We start from the raw sequence: 17,632 nt of genomic DNA, 5'->3' as shown, positions 1-17,632 counted from the left end.
TCTTGTATGCGTAAAGCAGCCAAATTTACAGATAAGCTCACGTCATAAATAAATATAGAAGGATATATAACTCCTTCGGTATGCTAATTGTGTACAAAGTTAGTAAGTCAGGAAACCAATCACAACGCCTCCTCGAAAAAGTTGCATTTTTGGTCGTTTATGTGACCGTTACCATCGTCTTCATTCTTTGTTTTGTCGACTAAAGCAAAACTCCCATCGCTTTTTACTGCAGTATGGACATTAAAAAAATCTCCGTCGATAACCCAATCGTTGAGCTTGACGGAGATGAGATGACACGCGTCATTTGGAAGGATATTCGCGAAAAGCTTATTTTGCCGTTTGTGGACCTTCAGATTGAATACTACGACCTGGGAATTAAGCACCGCGACATTACGAACGACGAGGTGACAATTGAGGCTGCGCGTGCCATCAAGCGACACAATGTTGGAATAAAGTGTGCCACCATTACGCCCGACGAAGACCGTGTTAAGGAGTTTCGGCTGAAGAAGATGTGGCCTAGTCCTAATGGCACACTGCGCAACGAGTTGGGTGGAACGGTTTTTCGTGAGCCCATTGTGTGCAAGAATATTCCCAAATTAGTACCCGGCTGGAAGGATCCCATCATTATTGGCCGTCATGCCTTTGGTGATCAATATAAAGCTGTGGATTTTGTGGCGAATGAACCGGGCACTTTCCAAATGACCTTCACGCCCTCACGCTCTATATCCGAGATCAAAACGTATCACGTATACGACTTTAAAGGGTTGGATGGTGGCGTTGGATTGGGCATGTATAATACGTCTGAGTCCATCACGGGCTTTGCTAAAGCGTGTTTTGAGTATGCACTGGAGCGCAAGATGCCACTCTACATGAGCACGAAGAACACAATTCTAAAGCACTACGACGGCCGCTTCAAGGAAATTTTTCATAAAACGTACGAGGATACTTATGAAGCGCAATTCAAAGCCATCGGCGCATGGTACGAACATCGATTGATCGATGACATGGTAGCACAGTGCCTTAAGTCTACCGGTGGCTTTGTATGGGCCTGTAAGAATTATGATGGTGACGTACAGTCTGACATTCTAGCGCAGGGCTTTGGCTCACTTGGCCTTATGACCAGCGTGTTGCTCACACCTGATGGCAAGACCTTGGAGGCTGAGGCTGCGCATGGTACAGTCACTCGTCACTTTCGCGTGCATCAGAAGGGCGGTGAAACAAGCACAAATTCTATTGCTAGTATTTTCGCCTGGTCACGGGGGCTGATGCATCGAGCCAAGTTGGATCGCAAAAGTCAGCTCAAAGCCTTTTGCGAGGAGTTAGAGACCTGCGTCATCGATAGCGTAGAGGCTGGTCAGATGACCAAGGATCTCGCACTGCTTATTCATGGGTCCACTTTGAAGCGCGAGAACTATCTAGATACGTTTCAATTTATCGATTCGATCGCCACTAATTTGCGCGCTCGCTTAGGTGCCAGATCCAGCGTTTAGGAAAGACCAAAGAACTGGTGTAATATCTTCATGAAAGTTCTTGAAGAATTGACAGTACATGTACTATAAATACCTGTCGACACATAATTTTGCTCAGCATTTTAGCCACATTACATAATTTATGTTGCGACTGTCAGGTCCGAAATTTACTCTGACAAACATGTAATACGAGGTCCGACTAGCAATAATCAAATCTTGCAAAGTTTTGAGAACCAGGAGATGGCACTCTTTCGGGGTCGATTTGGGTTTCATGACATTCATTCTGGTAAAAGAAGCCCGACATGAGTGCGCGTAGCGATATCAGTGCGAGCGACAATGACCATGACGACGCCGACCTTTTCGATGCAGCGCTCGATGACTTGCATGATCAAGATTCACGCGACTATTTTGATTCGTCTGCCGTGACGTCTCCGCCGTCTTCCAGTCTACCTCGACGTAGCGCCAGTGGACGTCGATCTAATGCTTCGCACATGCTTGAAGCGCTTGAGGCGCTGTCTGATACTGCGGAGGGAGAAGGTGTTTCCTATTCAATTCAAGAGCTTCTAGAGCAGCCGCACAGTGGTGAAAGTTCCGTACTTGATGGTATGTTTCCGTTCTCGCAGCTCCTGCAGGGCCCAGGCGGCAACTCACGATTCCAGCGGATATTCGAGCAAATTCAATCAAACCAAGCAGAACACACGCAAACGGCAGCGCTTACGGAGCTGTGTGAGACGCTATCGCTTTCGTCTGAAGAGGCACTAGAAGGCTCTGGATTTCGCGTCGACAAGTTTGTACCAGTTGTCGTCGAGCTTCTTCGCGTTCCGCCATCTATGGAGATCTTAATTTTGTCTAGTAGAGCACTCTCGACCATTTTGGAGCTTTTCCCTGGTACAGCTATCCCGAAAGCGGTAGCCGAGCACGTGCTCCCGTCGCTTTGTGAGAAGCTGCTGGAGATTGAGTACATGGATGTGGCGGAGCTGGCTTTGCAGATGTTGGACCAGATCGTGTGCAAGGCCGAGCAAACGCTCGGATTTGCATCCACTTTAACACACAACCGAAAAATGTGCGCACAATACCGAGCGGAGGTGATCAACGAGAATGGGATTGTAACCTTGCTGCAGTTTATTGACTTCTTCCCACTGGAGATTCAACGACGGACGGCTCGCATTGTAAGCCACTTGTGTACTGACTTTCCGTTGTCATTTGAAGAGAGATTACGCCAAGGGCTGCCGTTTATTACAAGCTTGCTGCACTCATGTGACCATGAAATTCTNCTCTCGGATATTTTAGCTGACGCTTACCATAACTTTATGCCGTTCTATCGAGACTACATGCTGCAACGCGGAGGCGAATCCACCTATCGTGGTCGTAAAGATATGTCGTCTGATGATAGCCCAACGCACATGGCGCATAACAATGCGCAAGTACCGCGCTTCGTCATTGACGATGAAGACGAAATGGAAGAAATTGGTCTCGAGTCGAAGGCACCAGTGGCGTCAGCTGGTTTATCAGCTAATGTCGTTCAGGAGCTTAGATTGCCCGATTTAAAGCATGTCAATAGATGCAATGCAGACGAAAATATCATCATCGCCAATCCACAGGATGATGACCATGACGAGGCTAGTACTAAAGCTGCCAATATTGAGGATGGAACTAGCAATGACCACTCAGCGGAGGCAAACTGGTCAAAGTAGCCTGCTCAAACGATCAAAATAGTTTTGTTGGTGCTACAAGGTACACCGAGGAGATTTACTTCATAGAAATTTATAGCAGTATTTGTAAAGTTGTAAAATAGTTAACATGCCAAAGTATGGTGTGAATTTTGCAGTTAAGCTTTGGAGCACGTGGTAAATTTATCTCTTTGTTTAGCGTGTGAGAAACAGAAAAAGCCAAATTAGAATCTTTTTTTTGTATAAACGGTAGTGGCAAAGTCGCAACATCCTTTCAAAAATCGCTTCGTATAATGTCTAATACTTTAGACAAACTTATTTTTATGAGTCTCGGCGATGTGGTACTTCTGATGAATGAAATGATACATTACGGGATTCGATAAGAGAAATTCAGATAATGTCAACCATGGCAATTCTTGTATGCGTAAAGCAGCCAAATTTACAGATAAGCTCACGTCATATATAAATATAGAAGGATATATAACTCCTTCGGTATGTTAATTGTGTACAAAGTTAGTAAGTCAGGAAACCAATCACAACGCCTCCTCGAAAAAGTTGCATTTTTGGTCGTTTATGTGACCGTTACCATCGTCTTCATTCTTTGTTTTGTCGACTAAAGCAAAACTCCCATCGCCTTTTACTGCAGTATGGACATTAAAAAAATCTCCGTCGATAACCCAATCGTTGAGCTTGACGGAGATGAGATGACACGCGTCATTTGGAAGGATATTCGCGAAAAGCTTATTTTGCCGTTTGTGGACCTTCAGATTGAATACTACGACCTGGGAATTAAGCACCGCGACATTACGAACGACGAGGTGACAATTGAGGCTGCGCGTGCCATCAAGCGACACAATGTTGGAATAAAGTGTGCCACCATTACGCCCGACGAAGACCGTGTTAAGGAGTTTCGGCTGAAGAAGATGTGGCCTAGTCCTAATGGCACACTGCGCAACGAGTTGGGTGGAACGGTTTTTCGTGAGCCCATTGTGTGCAAGAATATTCCCAAATTAGTACCCGGCTGGAAGGATCCCATCATTATTGGCCGTCATGCCTTTGGTGATCAATATAAAGCTGTGGATTTTGTGGCGAATGAACCGGGCACTTTCCAAATGACCTTCACGCCCTCACGCTCTAGATCCGAGATCAAAACGTATCACGTATACGACTTTAAAGGGTTGGATGGTGGCGTTGGATTGGGCATGTATAATACGTCTGAGTCCATCACGGGCTTTGCTAAAGCGTGTTTTGAGTATGCACTGGAGCGCAAGATGCCACTCTACATGAGCACGAAGAACACAATTCTAAAGCACTACGACGGCCGCTTCAAGGAAATTTTTCAAAAAACGTACGAGGATACTTATGAAGCGCAATTCAAAGCCATCGGCGCATGGTACGAACATCGATTGATCGATGACATGGTAGCACAGTGCCTTAAGTCTACCGGTGGCTTTGTATGGGCCTGTAAGAATTATGATGGTGACGTACAGTCTGACATTCTAGCGCAGGGCTTTGGCTCACTTGGCCTTATGACCAGCGTGTTGCTCACACCTGATGGCAAGACCTTGGAGGCTGAGGCTGCGCATGGTACAGTCACTCGTCACTTTCGCGTGCATCAGAAGGGCGGTGAAACAAGCACAAATTCTATTGCTAGTATTTTCGCCTGGTCACGGGGGCTGATGCATCGAGCCAAGTTGGATCGCAACAGTCAGCTCAAAGCCTTTTGCGAGGAGTTAGAGACCTGCGTCATCGATAGCGTAGAGGCTGGTCAGATGACCAAGGATCTCGCACTGCTTATTCATGGGTCCACTTTGAAGCGCGAGAACTATCTAGATACGTTTCAATTTATCGATTCGATCGCCACTAATTTGCGCGCTCGCTTAGGTGCCAGATCCAGCGTTTAGGAAAGACCAAAGAACTGGTGTAATATCTTCATGAAAGTTCTTGAAGAATTGACAGTACATGTACTATAAATACCTGTCGACACATAATTTTGCTCAGCATTTTAGCCACATTACATAATTTATGTTGCGACTGTCAGGTCCGAAATTTACTCTGACAAACATGTAATACGAGGTCCGACTAGCAATAATCAAATCTTGCAAAGTTTTGAGAACCAGGAGATGGCACTCTTTCGGGGTCGATTTGGGTTTCATGACATTCATTCTGGTAAAAGAAGCCCGACATGAGTGCGCGTAGCGATATCAGTGCGAGCGACAATGACCATGACGACGCCGACCTTTTCGATGCAGCGCTCGATGACTTGCATGATCAAGATTCACGCGACTATTTTGATTCGTCTGCCGTGACGTCTCCGCCGTCTTCCAGTCTACCTCGACGTAGCGCCAGTGGACGTCGATCTAATGCTTCGCACATGCTTGAAGCGCTTGAGGCGCTGTCTGATACTGCGGAGGGAGAAGGTGTTTCCTATTCAATTCAAGAGCTTCTAGAGCAGCCGCACAGTGGTGAAAGTTCCGTACTTGATGGTATGTTTCCGTTCTCGCAGCTCCTGCAGGGCCCAGGCGGCAACTCACGATTCCAGCGGATATTCGAGCAAATTCAATCAAACCAAGCAGAACACACGCAAACGGCAGCGCTTACGGAGCTGTGTGAGACGCTATCGCTTTCGTCTGAAGAGGCACTAGAAGGCTCTGGATTTCGCGTCGACAAGTTTGTACCAGTTGTCGTCGAGCTTCTTCGCGTTCCGCCATCTATGGAGATCTTAATTTTGTCTAGTAGAGCACTCTCGACCATTTTGGAGCTTTTCCCTGGTACAGCTATCCCGAAAGCGGTAGCCGAGCACGTGCTCCCGTCGCTTTGTGAGAAGCTGCTGGAGATTGAGTACATGGATGTGGCGGAGCTGGCTTTGCAGATGTTGGACCAGATCGTGTGCAAGGCCGAGCAAACGCTCGGATTTGCATCCACTTTAACACACAACCGAAAAATGTGCGCACAATACCGAGCGGAGGTGATCAACGAGAATGGGATTGTAACCTTGCTGCAGTTTATTGACTTCTTCCCACTGGAGATTCAACGACGGACGGCTCGCATTGTAAGCCACTTGTGTACTGACTTTCCGTTGTCATTTGAAGAGAGATTACGCCAAGGGCTGCCGTTTATTACAAGCTTGCTGCACTCATGTGACCATGAAATTCTGGAAAGCAGTTTCATGTGCTTACAAAAGCTTGCTGAAAGCACGGCTTTCACGACCAATTTAAAATTTGCATCCATGGTCGCGACGGATGAAGTTTGCCGTTTACTTGTGACCAAACTGGCGTCGTACGTTAGTTTGGAGAAATCCACCAGCTCTCATGTTTCCCCCTTGGGAATTTTACGCTTCCTTTCCAATTTCCTTACGTGTGTTTCAAACGAATCAAGTCAAGAGAATGTTCTTACTGCATCTCAGTTGCATTTTGTTGACTTGCCCCCAATCGTCACGGCTCTACTGGATAAAAAAGTAATTCTGTCCGAATGTCAGCTACTGGGCGAGACTTTAAAGCTTGCAATTGTTCTTTTACCCGTTCCAGGCGAAACTCAATCAACTACAACGGTGCCGCGCCTTGTGCTCACACTTGCACACGACCTTATGCCACGGATGATTCGCGTTTACGATTTTACGTCCCGTGCTAAATTACGATATGATTGTCTCCATGTGATTTACCGTAGCTGCTGGGTAGTGTATGGTAGTCAACAAATGCTTGCTGTTGATCAGCATACCGAACTATCTCAACTTGGTGCTTTTTTAGCGCGAGTGTTGAGCCCCAAGCGTAACGGTAGGGCGACTGCTGGAGAAGCAGAGGTTGCTGTTATAGAAATGGCGTTACGAATTACTGAGGTTCCTTTACTACATTCTGGTGTACGAGAGGCTGCAAATGACAGTTTCGAACGTCAAGGTTTGGCAAGTATTATCCGCTTGCACGCTTTAAAAGTGGAAGATTCAAGCAGTTATAATGTACAAAGCGTTCAGACGACAGCCACTCGGCTTGTTGACGAGTATATTGGGGCCTCAAGCTCAACAAATTGCCGTATGACTCAATTAAGACGATTAGTGAATGAGCTTCAGGAAACTTTAGAAACCAGCCAAATAGTAAGTGATGATAACGACGTCTCGCTTGTCCATGTCCTTTTGAAGCTACGTGATTTTGTTGCAAAAGGGGACGATTTCTTGACAGCTCATGAGATTGCGTGCAGTGGGCTAGTCAAGGTACTAATTTCTCTTTTATCTGATACGAAAGGCCAGCACGCTTTTTCTCAAATTCTTGAAAACCAAATCGCTGGCAGCGATGGATTGGAATTCGTTTCGTTGCTCTCGCAGTATTTACAAGATGCCATTTCCTCGGACAAAGATGTATTCTGCATATCAGGGACGGATAATCTAGGCCTTTCTTCTGTCAGCATCTCGACCGATCTGGAGCTATTGACGCAGCACATTAAGGTTCATGTATTGATTGATGCATGCAAGCCGGCAGTGGAACCTGACAATGAAGATCAAAGTCATCAGGAAGCAGGTTTTCATGGGGAGCAAACATCGTCGCATGCAGAAATTAAAAAATCTTACGGTCAGAGTTTGAACATAAGTACCGTGCATGACACAGTTGTGCTTGTAGAGCCTCTTGCTCGGATTGAGACAATAGAGAATTTTATTGCTGATAAATTATATGGCCGTAATGGGAATGTTAAACCGATTTTGGACGCGCTGGCCGAGGCGGATACAGACATAGAAGACGAGGGAGAAGTTGATGAGTGTGGCGAATTTGCTAACAACGTTGCCAAGCCACGCAAAGTGGTAGCTATCTACAATGAGCACGTTCTTCCAAATAACATTAGTCTACTGGAAGCTATTTTGAAATTCGGAGAAGCCGGGAAGAAGACCATAAAGACCATAAATGCAAGCCCATCTAAATTTCTGACTCGTATATTGACTGCATCACCTCACGACATCACATTTCGACTAGTGACCTTGGCAGATAGTAGTATGTCTGGCGACGCTGTTAAATATACCATCAAAGCAATTGATGTGAATCCGTCTGTGCCTGCAGTGTCGAATCAGAAATGGGAGGATGTGTGGGATTTTTTGCTTCTGCTTAAGCTTTTACAAAAGCATTGCATTGGAAAAATGGTTGACACTGACTTTAAATTTGTTAATAGTTACTTGAGTCTCCAAGTGCTTCGCGTTTTGGAACAGCCAGTTGCTGTGCTGACAAATTCCCTTCCTCTGTGGTGTTTTCGTTTAATAAATGAATTTTCGTTTTTGGTGGAATTTGAGATGTTATGTCAATTTATATATGCGACGACAAGTGGGTGCTCAAGAGCAATTCAATATTTGTGTCGTACCGTTTGGAGAAAAGCTGTGCAAGAAGACCTGGCATTGGTGCACCCACCTCGATTAAATGCGTCTGGCAGCAGACGTCGGTTACGAGACGGAACGAGCCGCACCCGTGCATCAGGTCTCGAAATTCTTTTGCAAACTGTAAAACTTCCACGACTTAAGGTGCGAGTGGCACGGTCGCGTCTTCTACAATCGGCAGTGAAACTTATATCTATGTACGGCGGAAAGAAAGCGGTTATTGAGGTTGAATTCCTTGGGGAAGTGGGAACTGGTCTGGGGCCAACCACTGAATTTTTTACTCTAGTGTGCCAGCAAATACAGTCGAAACAATTGCAACTTTGGTTGGACGAAGACGGAGGAAGGCGATTGAGTGATGAAGAGCAAAAGCGAGTAACTATTGACGAATCGCCTGAAACGAATAGCTCGCTAGTTGTCCGCGGATATCATCGCATAGCAGTATATCACTGCTTTCAGTGCAAAGTACTCCACATTCCAACATGTTCGCTCCATCGACAACTCTTGACTCATGAAAAGCCAGCTATCAAGGACAAAGATACACCATTTGACAAAGCAAAAAACTCCGCCTCGCCTTTATTAGCACAACTCCGTAGCTGGAAAATCTCAATCCCACAGTGCGCCCAATGTTTAGATGATCACGACTGGCATTCCACTGCAATGTCGTGTGATTGTGTATCACAGCTTAATGAAGCGAGTGAAACTGTGTCCAAGACGACGTCTGGTTGCACGCTTAAGTGGTGGATCTTAAGTGACACGGAAGCTCAGTATCTCGCCAAAGTTTTCCCTCATCATGCAAAACGCGTGCACCATCCTGTATTGCAATGTGCCCACTGTGACACTGTGAATTTTCCGGGCACGGATGCTGGCATTGTCGTTATGGATGGAGATTGCATGATCTCACGCTCAGGTCGACGCATGTATGAGCGAGATTATCGAGCCGTTACCAAACATGTGTCGCCATTATGTGAAGGCACGCCATTAAATGTCATGCTTGTTGCCATCACACGAGCTGATGTTGATACTTTAATGGTGAACCTTGCGGAAAGTCCAGAAGTACTCGAGTCAGAAATTGAATCTTTTAGCTACCTGAATGAATCGGCAATCACGGGCATGAATATTGATGAAAAGCCACCAGTGACTGCACCATTTGGGCTATATCCAAAGCCGTACATCTATGACGACGACCTGGTCGAGGCATCTCTTTTTACAAAGACCGAATGGAAAGATAGCATGATTGTAGAAAATGTAACGGACGAAGTGGATGTTCGGACGTGGTTTCGATTTCTTGGGTGTTTTGTTGGTCAAGCGATCCTGGATGAACGCCTATTGAACTTGCCGTTTGCCCGACCATTTCTTCGTGCTTTACGCGGTGAGAAAATGGTTGGTGACGGGGTGAGCATTGATAGATCGCTTTCGTACGTCGACGAGCTCAACCCTACCGTCGCCAACTCGTTGCGTTACTTGCACAATCTAGCGGTCAAGTACGCTGCAATAAAAGGGTCTGATAAATGTGAGATGTCCAGCGTGGCTCCATGGATGAGAGAAGTCGACGCTATGTGCCTTTCATTCACAATGATCGGAGCAGACGATATTCCACTTGTAGCCCAAGGGGGCGACATCTCAGTGACGCTACCTCTGCTGCATGAATATGTGAAGCTGAGTTTGGAATTTCTACTGGACCGTTCGATCAAGTGTCAAGTACAAGCATTTTTGCAGGGCTTTGAGCAAATTTATGGCGGCAATGCAGAGTACCAGATGTGTCGCTTCTTTGAGTCGTTTAATGTTCGTGAGCTTGAAGAGCTCTTATGTGACCGAGGTACAGGCAGTACCATGTGGGATCGCGATGGCCTTGACTTACGCGAACATATGGTGTGCGACCACGGGTACACAGCAGAGAGTCTTACAATTGCCAACCTTGTGTCGATTCTGTGTGAGTTGTCGATTGACGAGCAGCGGCTGTTTGTGCGATTTGTCACGGGGGCTAATCGTCTCCCGCTCGGTGGGCTTCGAAATCTCGAACCGAAGCTTACGGTCGTACGCAAGCTGCCAGAGACAACGGATGCCACCAGTATCGAGGAGAATGATGCTGTGCTTCCATCTGCTTCGACATGTACGAATTACCTTAAACTTCCGGATTACTCGACGCGTGATGTCATGAAGCAGCGACTATTATACTGCATCAATGAAGGCCAATGCAGCTTTCACCTTTCGTAAAAACAAATTTTAGGTTCTCAAAATATTGCTGTTCCGTGTGTGGATGCACGAGAATCGCGCATGTTTTGGTGCGTTCTAGCAAGTTGACAAAGATAATAAAGGTGGCAAATGTATTGTCGTATACGAGTGTATTTCGCACGTAGAATCCTATCACTTCGGATCTCCGAGCCACAATACACTATCTGTCGACCTAATGTCTGCGCCTACACTCGACTCGATAAATAGTCCAGTAACTGGCGGCGCGAATTGCCTAGGTGGTCCTTTAGATATGCATCATTAGCCTCGCCAGTCTCGAGAGTCGTGTAGCTCCAAACACTTCGTGTAAATGTACTCGCGCATCATCCTCTTTACTTGACCAAATACAACCATTGGATTGGGCCTCAAAAAACGAAAGACGCGAGCACTTGTTCTATGATAAATGTAGTCTAGCAGCACTCTTGACTGCGGCGCAGCTCGTCGCGCGAGTACCAAACACGATGCTTGTAGTCAGCGTCGAAAGTCGAGCGTGCAGGGATTTCGACAACATTGATATCGTCGTCAAAGCTAATACGGCGATCGTGGCTGCACGCTCGAATTCGTAGAATGCCATCACTTTCTTCGCTATCCGAGTCATCGTCTGTCTCCGCCAGGGAGTCACATGTCGACGAGCGCGCGCGCCCTTTCTCGCCTGGTTTAATCATGTTTACGCACGATCCCTGCATGGCAATGAGCATCCAATCGTCACTGTCATCGTCGTCTTCCTGTTCAGGGGCGCCGCTACCATCCATGCGGAAATATTCGCGCACGGTCACGACGCTCTTGGTGCGCTGCCTCATTGATGTTTCTGGGGTTTTTAAGAGTTGTGAAAACCTTTTCCCGTGTTACCGACTTATTGTTGTTGACTTTAAACGGTGCTGAACGCTTCGAGAAAGGATAAATACCACTGTGTTGCCACGAGTATTTTCGATAAATGACAATGAGCGAAGGAGAGTTGCGGCCGCCAGCAATGACAGGACGGACGATCGAACGACCAGACGAGACAAGTTCCGACCCCTACCCTCCCGCGCTTTATTCGATTTTTGCGCGGCATTGTCATTACAACTAGTATGTTGGCAGGGGTAGGGCTACGGATTAATTTACGTAAATTGCCGTCGAGTTGTGTCACGAAAGAATTGTGAAGCGAGGGCTGTGTGTATTACACAGCATTAGCTGAGATGTTAATGCGTATGAAATTTATCGGTTGATACTGTAGGAATGTAATTCACAAACCGTGTAGATCGTCGTGGTTTCTGACGTCTTTTAGCACACTGTCGTGATGCAAAAAGATGAATCCGTCTTAACCAATTGCCACCCGTTGCGTCACCAGTAGTCCCTCTCATTGATATTTGACCTTCTTCGGTGATCAGCGGCAATCACGACAGCGCAGAAGCCTTCGGCCACCTACGCTTCTAGCGTCGTGTTTCTGCAAAAGATAGTTCCCTCCTTCCTCGTCTGCGAGGTGCCAAGTGTCTCTTTTATGGTCGAAACAGATTATCTGGCGCTTAGCGTTTTGGCCTCCCACCCTTTAACGCAAATCTATTTTTACTTTGCTAATATTTTTTAAATTTAAACGGCGCATGTTGAGACCTTACATAAGCAAAAAGATTCAATCAGTAGTTTAAAGTGCTGCAAATTTCGCGTTTCATGTTTCTCAACCAACTACACTTTTAAAGTCAGTTTCGCCATAGTCCGACGACTCCCTGCCGTGACTAATACAGAAACGATGGAAAGGGCTAGGAAAGAAGTCAGATCATATCTGAGGCAGGACGATGTGACAAAACGCGTGGAAAATTTCAAACGGTGGAAGCTCCTCGCACCTTGTCGAAAAAACGTCGGCAATTACAACCCATATTGCAAGGAATGTGCTGTAACCGCGATGTTTTTTTCGTTCGTGATCGACACATCGCCATCGTATTTTTAGCGAATGTTGTAAGTAGGTTTGTCAAAGATGCAGTTATCAACAATGCAGCCAGTACCGGTACAGAAGCGCCGTCAAGCCGGAGAATAGTCAAGCTTATAGGCTATGTTCATCAACATGTACACAGTCAGAGGATCAGAACTGAACTGGCATCTAGTAAAATGGGCTTTGCACACATGTACGGATGATCAAGGAGGAGGATTCTGGTTATGAGGCTTGGCGACAGACGGCTCCCTTAGCCCGTCAAATCTTAAGCTAGTGGGGAGATGTTACTAGACTTGTTCGGCATACATAGCTTGTGTGTAATTTATAAAGCACCACCTCTTGGCTTTTTTTTACATGTTCCCTTTCCACAATTATTTGCATGCCTAATATCAAGAAAATTAGCTCGGCAGCGGTATCAAAGCCAATGCTCAGCACTTCGTGTGAAATCGCGGGTATTGGTACCGGAATTGTCCATTTTGATCGAGAATCCGCAGCTTTTCCGATTCAAAGCTTTGCACTTTCTGAAAAATTGCCAATATTTCATGTACGAACATAAGAACTTTTACGTTTTACTTTCTCAATGCTGTTCCATGACGGATGACGGCTATTCTTTGAGAGAGGTTCAGGTTGTCTATTTACATGCTTATTACGTGCAAGATCTCTGGAATGTCCTTAACTAGGATGTGAGCGCCGGTGTACCCGGTGGCTGATCGTGGCTGTCACTATTCAATATCGGTGCCCTCTTGGTTCCTGTTTGGATGACGGCTATACTTGACAAAAGCCTTTGCTGACAACCTAGGCAGCTGTCGACGAGCGAATTGCGAAAATGAAATTTGTCTTTATCGACCTTCTTTTTTTCCAATATCAATACAAAGATATAATTAAAAGCTATCAAAAATGATGTCTTTCGGGGGGACGAAATAATTGCAAAAACTGACAATTGCAATTCTGCGATGAGCTACCGCTTATTAAAATTAAAACAAATCGTGTTGTCGCTGCCACACCGCATATTTTTTTTAGATATTGGCTGCAGGGTACATAACGTAAAATAGAACTCAAGGCGCCTAATCAGCTGCACTTTAAATAGTTTGTCGATGGTGCTCTGAGCAAACGACGATATCTGTGAGGAGTTCATAAAAAAATCATTTGCATCTATGTTTACTTGTGTAAAAATCATCACTTAAGAGTACGTACCCGAGGCCTCTATAATCGATAGTCATGCTTACACTAAGTTGGAAGCATCCACGAAGCCGATTTTACACATAAGACCTAGCAGGCCTTTACAAAAATCACGCCATCTTACATCTGTTAATCTAGCTAATAATCATTATGCTGAGACATTACGAGGTTAAGGTTGCGCTAATGGCGCACGGACCAGATTGGCAATACAGATTTTATTTCTCTACTGTAAATAAAGAAATAATAATCTGTATTGCCAATCTAGTCAGTGCGCCATCGACGTGAAGCAATCGACAATAATTTTTCTACCTCTCCGCCACCAAGTCACCTCAAACAACCGTCCGATAGAAGATATTCTATGTGGAACTTCATTTTTGCTGTTGCGATTCTTGCAATGGAATCTGCTGCGTTTTTTTCGGCGCGGCCCACCGCGCTTGAAACGACACTAAATGAACACTTGAAGAATAATGTGATTCCCTTCCTCTCCCCGGCCAACAACACCCTCTCCAGTAACAACTTAAAAACCGTAAAGACCGAGTTGCTCGATTCGCTAAAGAGATTTAAAGAAGAGTGTGAAATAACGAAGAAAAAAGCTGGAGCTCATGAAGATTGGGCAATGAATCATGTAACGCAAATTCGCGATGATGCAAGTATACAAAAGCTTTTCGACACACTTGTCCTTGCGAAGTCCATAAACTCGAAGTCAAAATACCTAAAAGAAGTCATAAGGGCAGTATTTGAGCCTAAATCTCATCTCGATCCCGAGAACGCACAAGGCTGGTTCAAATTTTCGCGCGACCCCAAGAATACGCCAGAAGAAGCAGCAGAGAAGTTATTTACAAGTTCGAACCTAGCGATGCTAACATGGTTTGTTACATACAAGCGCATCGACCGCCCAAATCTTTACCTCGCTACCGCGCTACTTCTTCCCTTTGGCGATAGTCTCAAACCTATGCTCGACTTCGCTATGAAAAAGGGTTATAGCGATTTGGCAGGCAAAATTATGAATGGTTTGGAACATTCAATACCGGACGTGGTTGACTTTCTTCTGTTTTCACGTGAACTAGGCAATCCCATCTTCAGTAAAAAAATGGAAATTGCAGTAGCGTACGCTGAGCAGTCTGGAGATGAAGGCCTTCAAAGTCTCGTCGTTAAGCTACGTCAACTATACGAAAATAGCTTGACTAAGTACATCATGTGGGCACTTGATGTAGACGAAAATGACGCGATGGCCTTGAAGATTCAAAAGTGGGCTACTGTTGACAAACCAAGTGTTCCATCTACCACGTTGACGAATCATGCCAGCCCAGTAGTTGTTGATCTAACACCACCCAATGTAGAAGATCCAATACCAATGCTGACCGAAAAAACAGACACTGTTTCAGCTCAGAAAAAAATATCTAAAACCATCGCTCGTTGTTTTCCAGCCAGCAAAACTCGCAAAGTTACAACGTCGACCAATCTTCCTTCAATTGAAGCAACGAAAATTGAAAATCCGACAGTTAAAGCGTCCCATACGGATTCAGTGGTCGAACCTGAGACGATAAACCATCTCAAAGGTACGACAACGGAAAATCCTCTTATCACAAGCGTCCCATACGGATTCAGTGGTCGAACCTGAGACGATAAACCATCTCAAAGGAACGGCAACGGATAATCCTTCAATCCGAGAGTCATTGGAAGCGATCCATAAGGATTCAATGGTTGAACCTAAGACAATAGACCATCTCAAAGGTTCGGCAAAAGAAAATTCTTTAATCCGCGAGTCCCCAGCCATGCATTCAGAGAGCGAGGTTAAGTCGCACCTTCCTTCCGTCGACGATACAATTGAAATACATGCAGATGAAATTTCTCCACACAAACCTTCACCAGTCAGAAATGGCCCCGAATCCTCTCGTACAAGCACTCACGTGGTCGATCCGCCTTCTGATGGAGCAGTTCCTCCAAAAAGCGTGCTGTCGACCATCCGCCGCTGGTTTTCAAATTTCTGGGCTAAATTGCGCTCGATCTTTAAAAAGTCGGACAATGTCGTCAATGATGATCACAAGTTGCGGCACTGAAAGAGCTGTTCCATTGTTCTCGTTGCACGGATGCTAGACAATTAAAGATCTGTTTTACTCGTTCTACACCGGTATTATTTGAGATAGCGCACTCGTTTAGCAATGAAAATAGGCTACCTTTTTGCATGTCAGTCACAAGTTATTATTTTATGCGCCTTGACCGACAGCAAGCTCATGATAAAGAGTTACCATAAATGTGTGAAAAATTACCAAAAATGCTTCTGCTATGGAAATAGGTGCTCAGCGTCGCGACATCTTTGCAACAAAACTGCTAATGCGTTACTCTATGACACGTACGTTAAACGTGTACACGTTGGATTTCGTTGCTAAAGTTAAGTTACGTAAACTCGTTAAAGCGTCTGCTTTCGCATGTTAAGATCATCAATTGCGGTGATGTGTTAAAGCAGTGGAGTGAGATGCTTCTGTAGTTAGCGCCACAAATAGCACTCAATAAAACGGGCTGGCACTCGAAGCTGACGAGTAGACTTTGTTTAAGCCACCGGCTTACTTTCCCACCCATAACGACGCGAATCCTCAAGCGCTGTTTTATAAAATTCGCTTTAAATCTGTGAATCAACGGTGACAGCGCGTCTGTGGATTCTTTACCCCGAGGGCCAAATTGCTCAGTGGCTTGCTTTGTTCAGCTTTCGCACTCGTGGCATCCAAAGCTGACCAAAGTCCAAGATTTCGCCCCCATTCTTGGTCTATGCTAGCAATTCATACTACTCGATGCATCAAACGTGGTTCGTCTCGGGCAAAAAGTTTTAACGCATTTACATCCACTGACAACTTGTTCATCAAGCGAGCGTATTAGTCCTTGCCAATCTAGTACAAATTAATTACCCATTAGAATGTATGCGTTTAACCGCTTCAAAAGCGCCTCGAAGCTGCAGAAATACCTTTAATTGTGTAAATTGCGTCGCACCCGTGAACCGTCCTCCTAGACAAGCAGGAGTAAAAGTACAGACGCGTAAAGTGTTCCTTAACAATGGACAGCCACATCAATTGCATCGGTGGAATGGTCGAGTGGTTTGGAGCTCAGTGCCCTCAATTGCACTAGTGTTCCGTGTCTTAGCGTCATAGGTTGTGCCAATGCGGCCACGTGGCTGTTAGAGCCGAAGGCAGATGTGTCAACACGCTCGCTTCAGCCATTTCAATCGTGACGACGAATAGGCCACCAATGTGCTGTGCTTGAGCTAGTCTGCGATACATGGTATGCGGCGACAAGCCATCTAGCTTTGCGGCAGCACCTTGCAAAGATAGTAGACCAATCGTTTTCAAGTCAAACTCTGTCTCCTTCTTTCGAAGCACGCCATTCCGCTATGCTCATGTCCAAATTCATTGCGCTGTTTGGTTCAGCAAGTCCGAATAAATACCGAGGCCAATTCCACACGTAAGCTGGTCTGACGGATCGGCTAAACCTCTTTGTAATCAATTCTTTGGAGACGTGAGTTTTTCTAGCGGATGCGTGTACTACTTTGCGTACAGCGCCGGTTATTCGGCACGAAAGACAGGGAAAACGCTAAATCCTCTCCGCGACCTCGTTAGAAGCTATGAAGATTTTATAGCAATACGAGGCGATCACTTCTGTTATAGAAAAGTCACGCCGACTTTAGCTGTTGATGTACGAGACTGCGACAATTGAGGACTGCAATGAAGACAAACTCGCGGCTGCATAGCATAAAGACAATCTCAAGAAACGGGACTGTGTCAAAGCAACTTTTTCAGCCGCTAGAATTGAAGCTGTATACCGCATCGTAATGAAGCAAGTA

General features: G+C 45.6%; 6 protein-coding genes across 6 annotated transcripts; 5 read left to right on the top strand and 1 right to left on the bottom strand.

The window, feature by feature from the left end:
• Positions 1-233: 233 nt before the first annotated feature.
• CCR75_007258 (uncharacterized protein) lies at positions 234-1,490 on the top strand (the record flags this gene model as incomplete). The annotated part of the gene is made up of 1 exon (XM_067965319.1): positions 234-1,490. One exon carries the CDS (start codon positions 234-236, stop codon positions 1,488-1,490), a length of 1,257 nt encoding a protein of 418 aa, XP_067819311.1.
• Positions 1,491-1,771: 281 nt separating this feature from the next.
• On the top strand, positions 1,772-3,163 carry CCR75_007257 (uncharacterized protein; the record flags this gene model as incomplete). Its single annotated transcript, XM_067965318.1, has 1 exon — positions 1,772-3,163. One exon carries the CDS (start codon positions 1,772-1,774, stop codon positions 3,161-3,163), a length of 1,392 nt encoding a protein of 463 aa, XP_067819312.1.
• A 623-nt stretch (positions 3,164-3,786) lies between these two features.
• Positions 3,787-5,043, top strand: CCR75_007256 (uncharacterized protein; the record flags this gene model as incomplete). The annotated part of the gene is made up of 1 exon (XM_067965317.1): positions 3,787-5,043. One exon carries the CDS (start codon positions 3,787-3,789, stop codon positions 5,041-5,043), a length of 1,257 nt encoding a protein of 418 aa, XP_067819313.1.
• Positions 5,044-5,324: 281 nt separating this feature from the next.
• Positions 5,325-10,700, top strand: CCR75_007255 (uncharacterized protein; the record flags this gene model as incomplete). The annotated part of the gene is made up of 1 exon (XM_067965316.1): positions 5,325-10,700. The coding sequence occupies one exon, from the start codon at positions 5,325-5,327 to the stop codon at positions 10,698-10,700; it is 5,376 nt and encodes a 1,791-aa protein (XP_067819314.1).
• Positions 10,701-11,125: 425 nt separating this feature from the next.
• On the bottom strand, positions 11,126-11,515 carry CCR75_007254 (uncharacterized protein; the record flags this gene model as incomplete). Its single annotated transcript, XM_067965315.1, has 1 exon — positions 11,126-11,515. The coding sequence occupies one exon, from the start codon at positions 11,513-11,515 to the stop codon at positions 11,126-11,128; it is 390 nt and encodes a 129-aa protein (XP_067819321.1).
• A 2,679-nt stretch (positions 11,516-14,194) lies between these two features.
• CCR75_007253 (uncharacterized protein) lies at positions 14,195-15,860 on the top strand (the record flags this gene model as incomplete). Its single annotated transcript, XM_067965314.1, has 2 exons — positions 14,195-15,359; positions 15,391-15,860. 2 exons carry the CDS (start codon positions 14,195-14,197, stop codon positions 15,858-15,860), a joined length of 1,635 nt encoding a protein of 544 aa, XP_067819305.1.
• Positions 15,861-17,632: the final 1,772 nt, after the last annotated feature.

This window comes from Bremia lactucae, linkage group LG15, assembly GCF_004359215.1.
Source record: "Bremia lactucae strain SF5 linkage group LG15, whole genome shotgun sequence".
Taxonomy (NCBI): Eukaryota; Oomycota; class Peronosporomycetes; order Peronosporales; family Peronosporaceae; genus Bremia; species Bremia lactucae.
The sequence above is the reverse complement of the archived record's forward strand: the minus strand, read 5'-3'. Positions and strand labels throughout refer to the sequence as shown.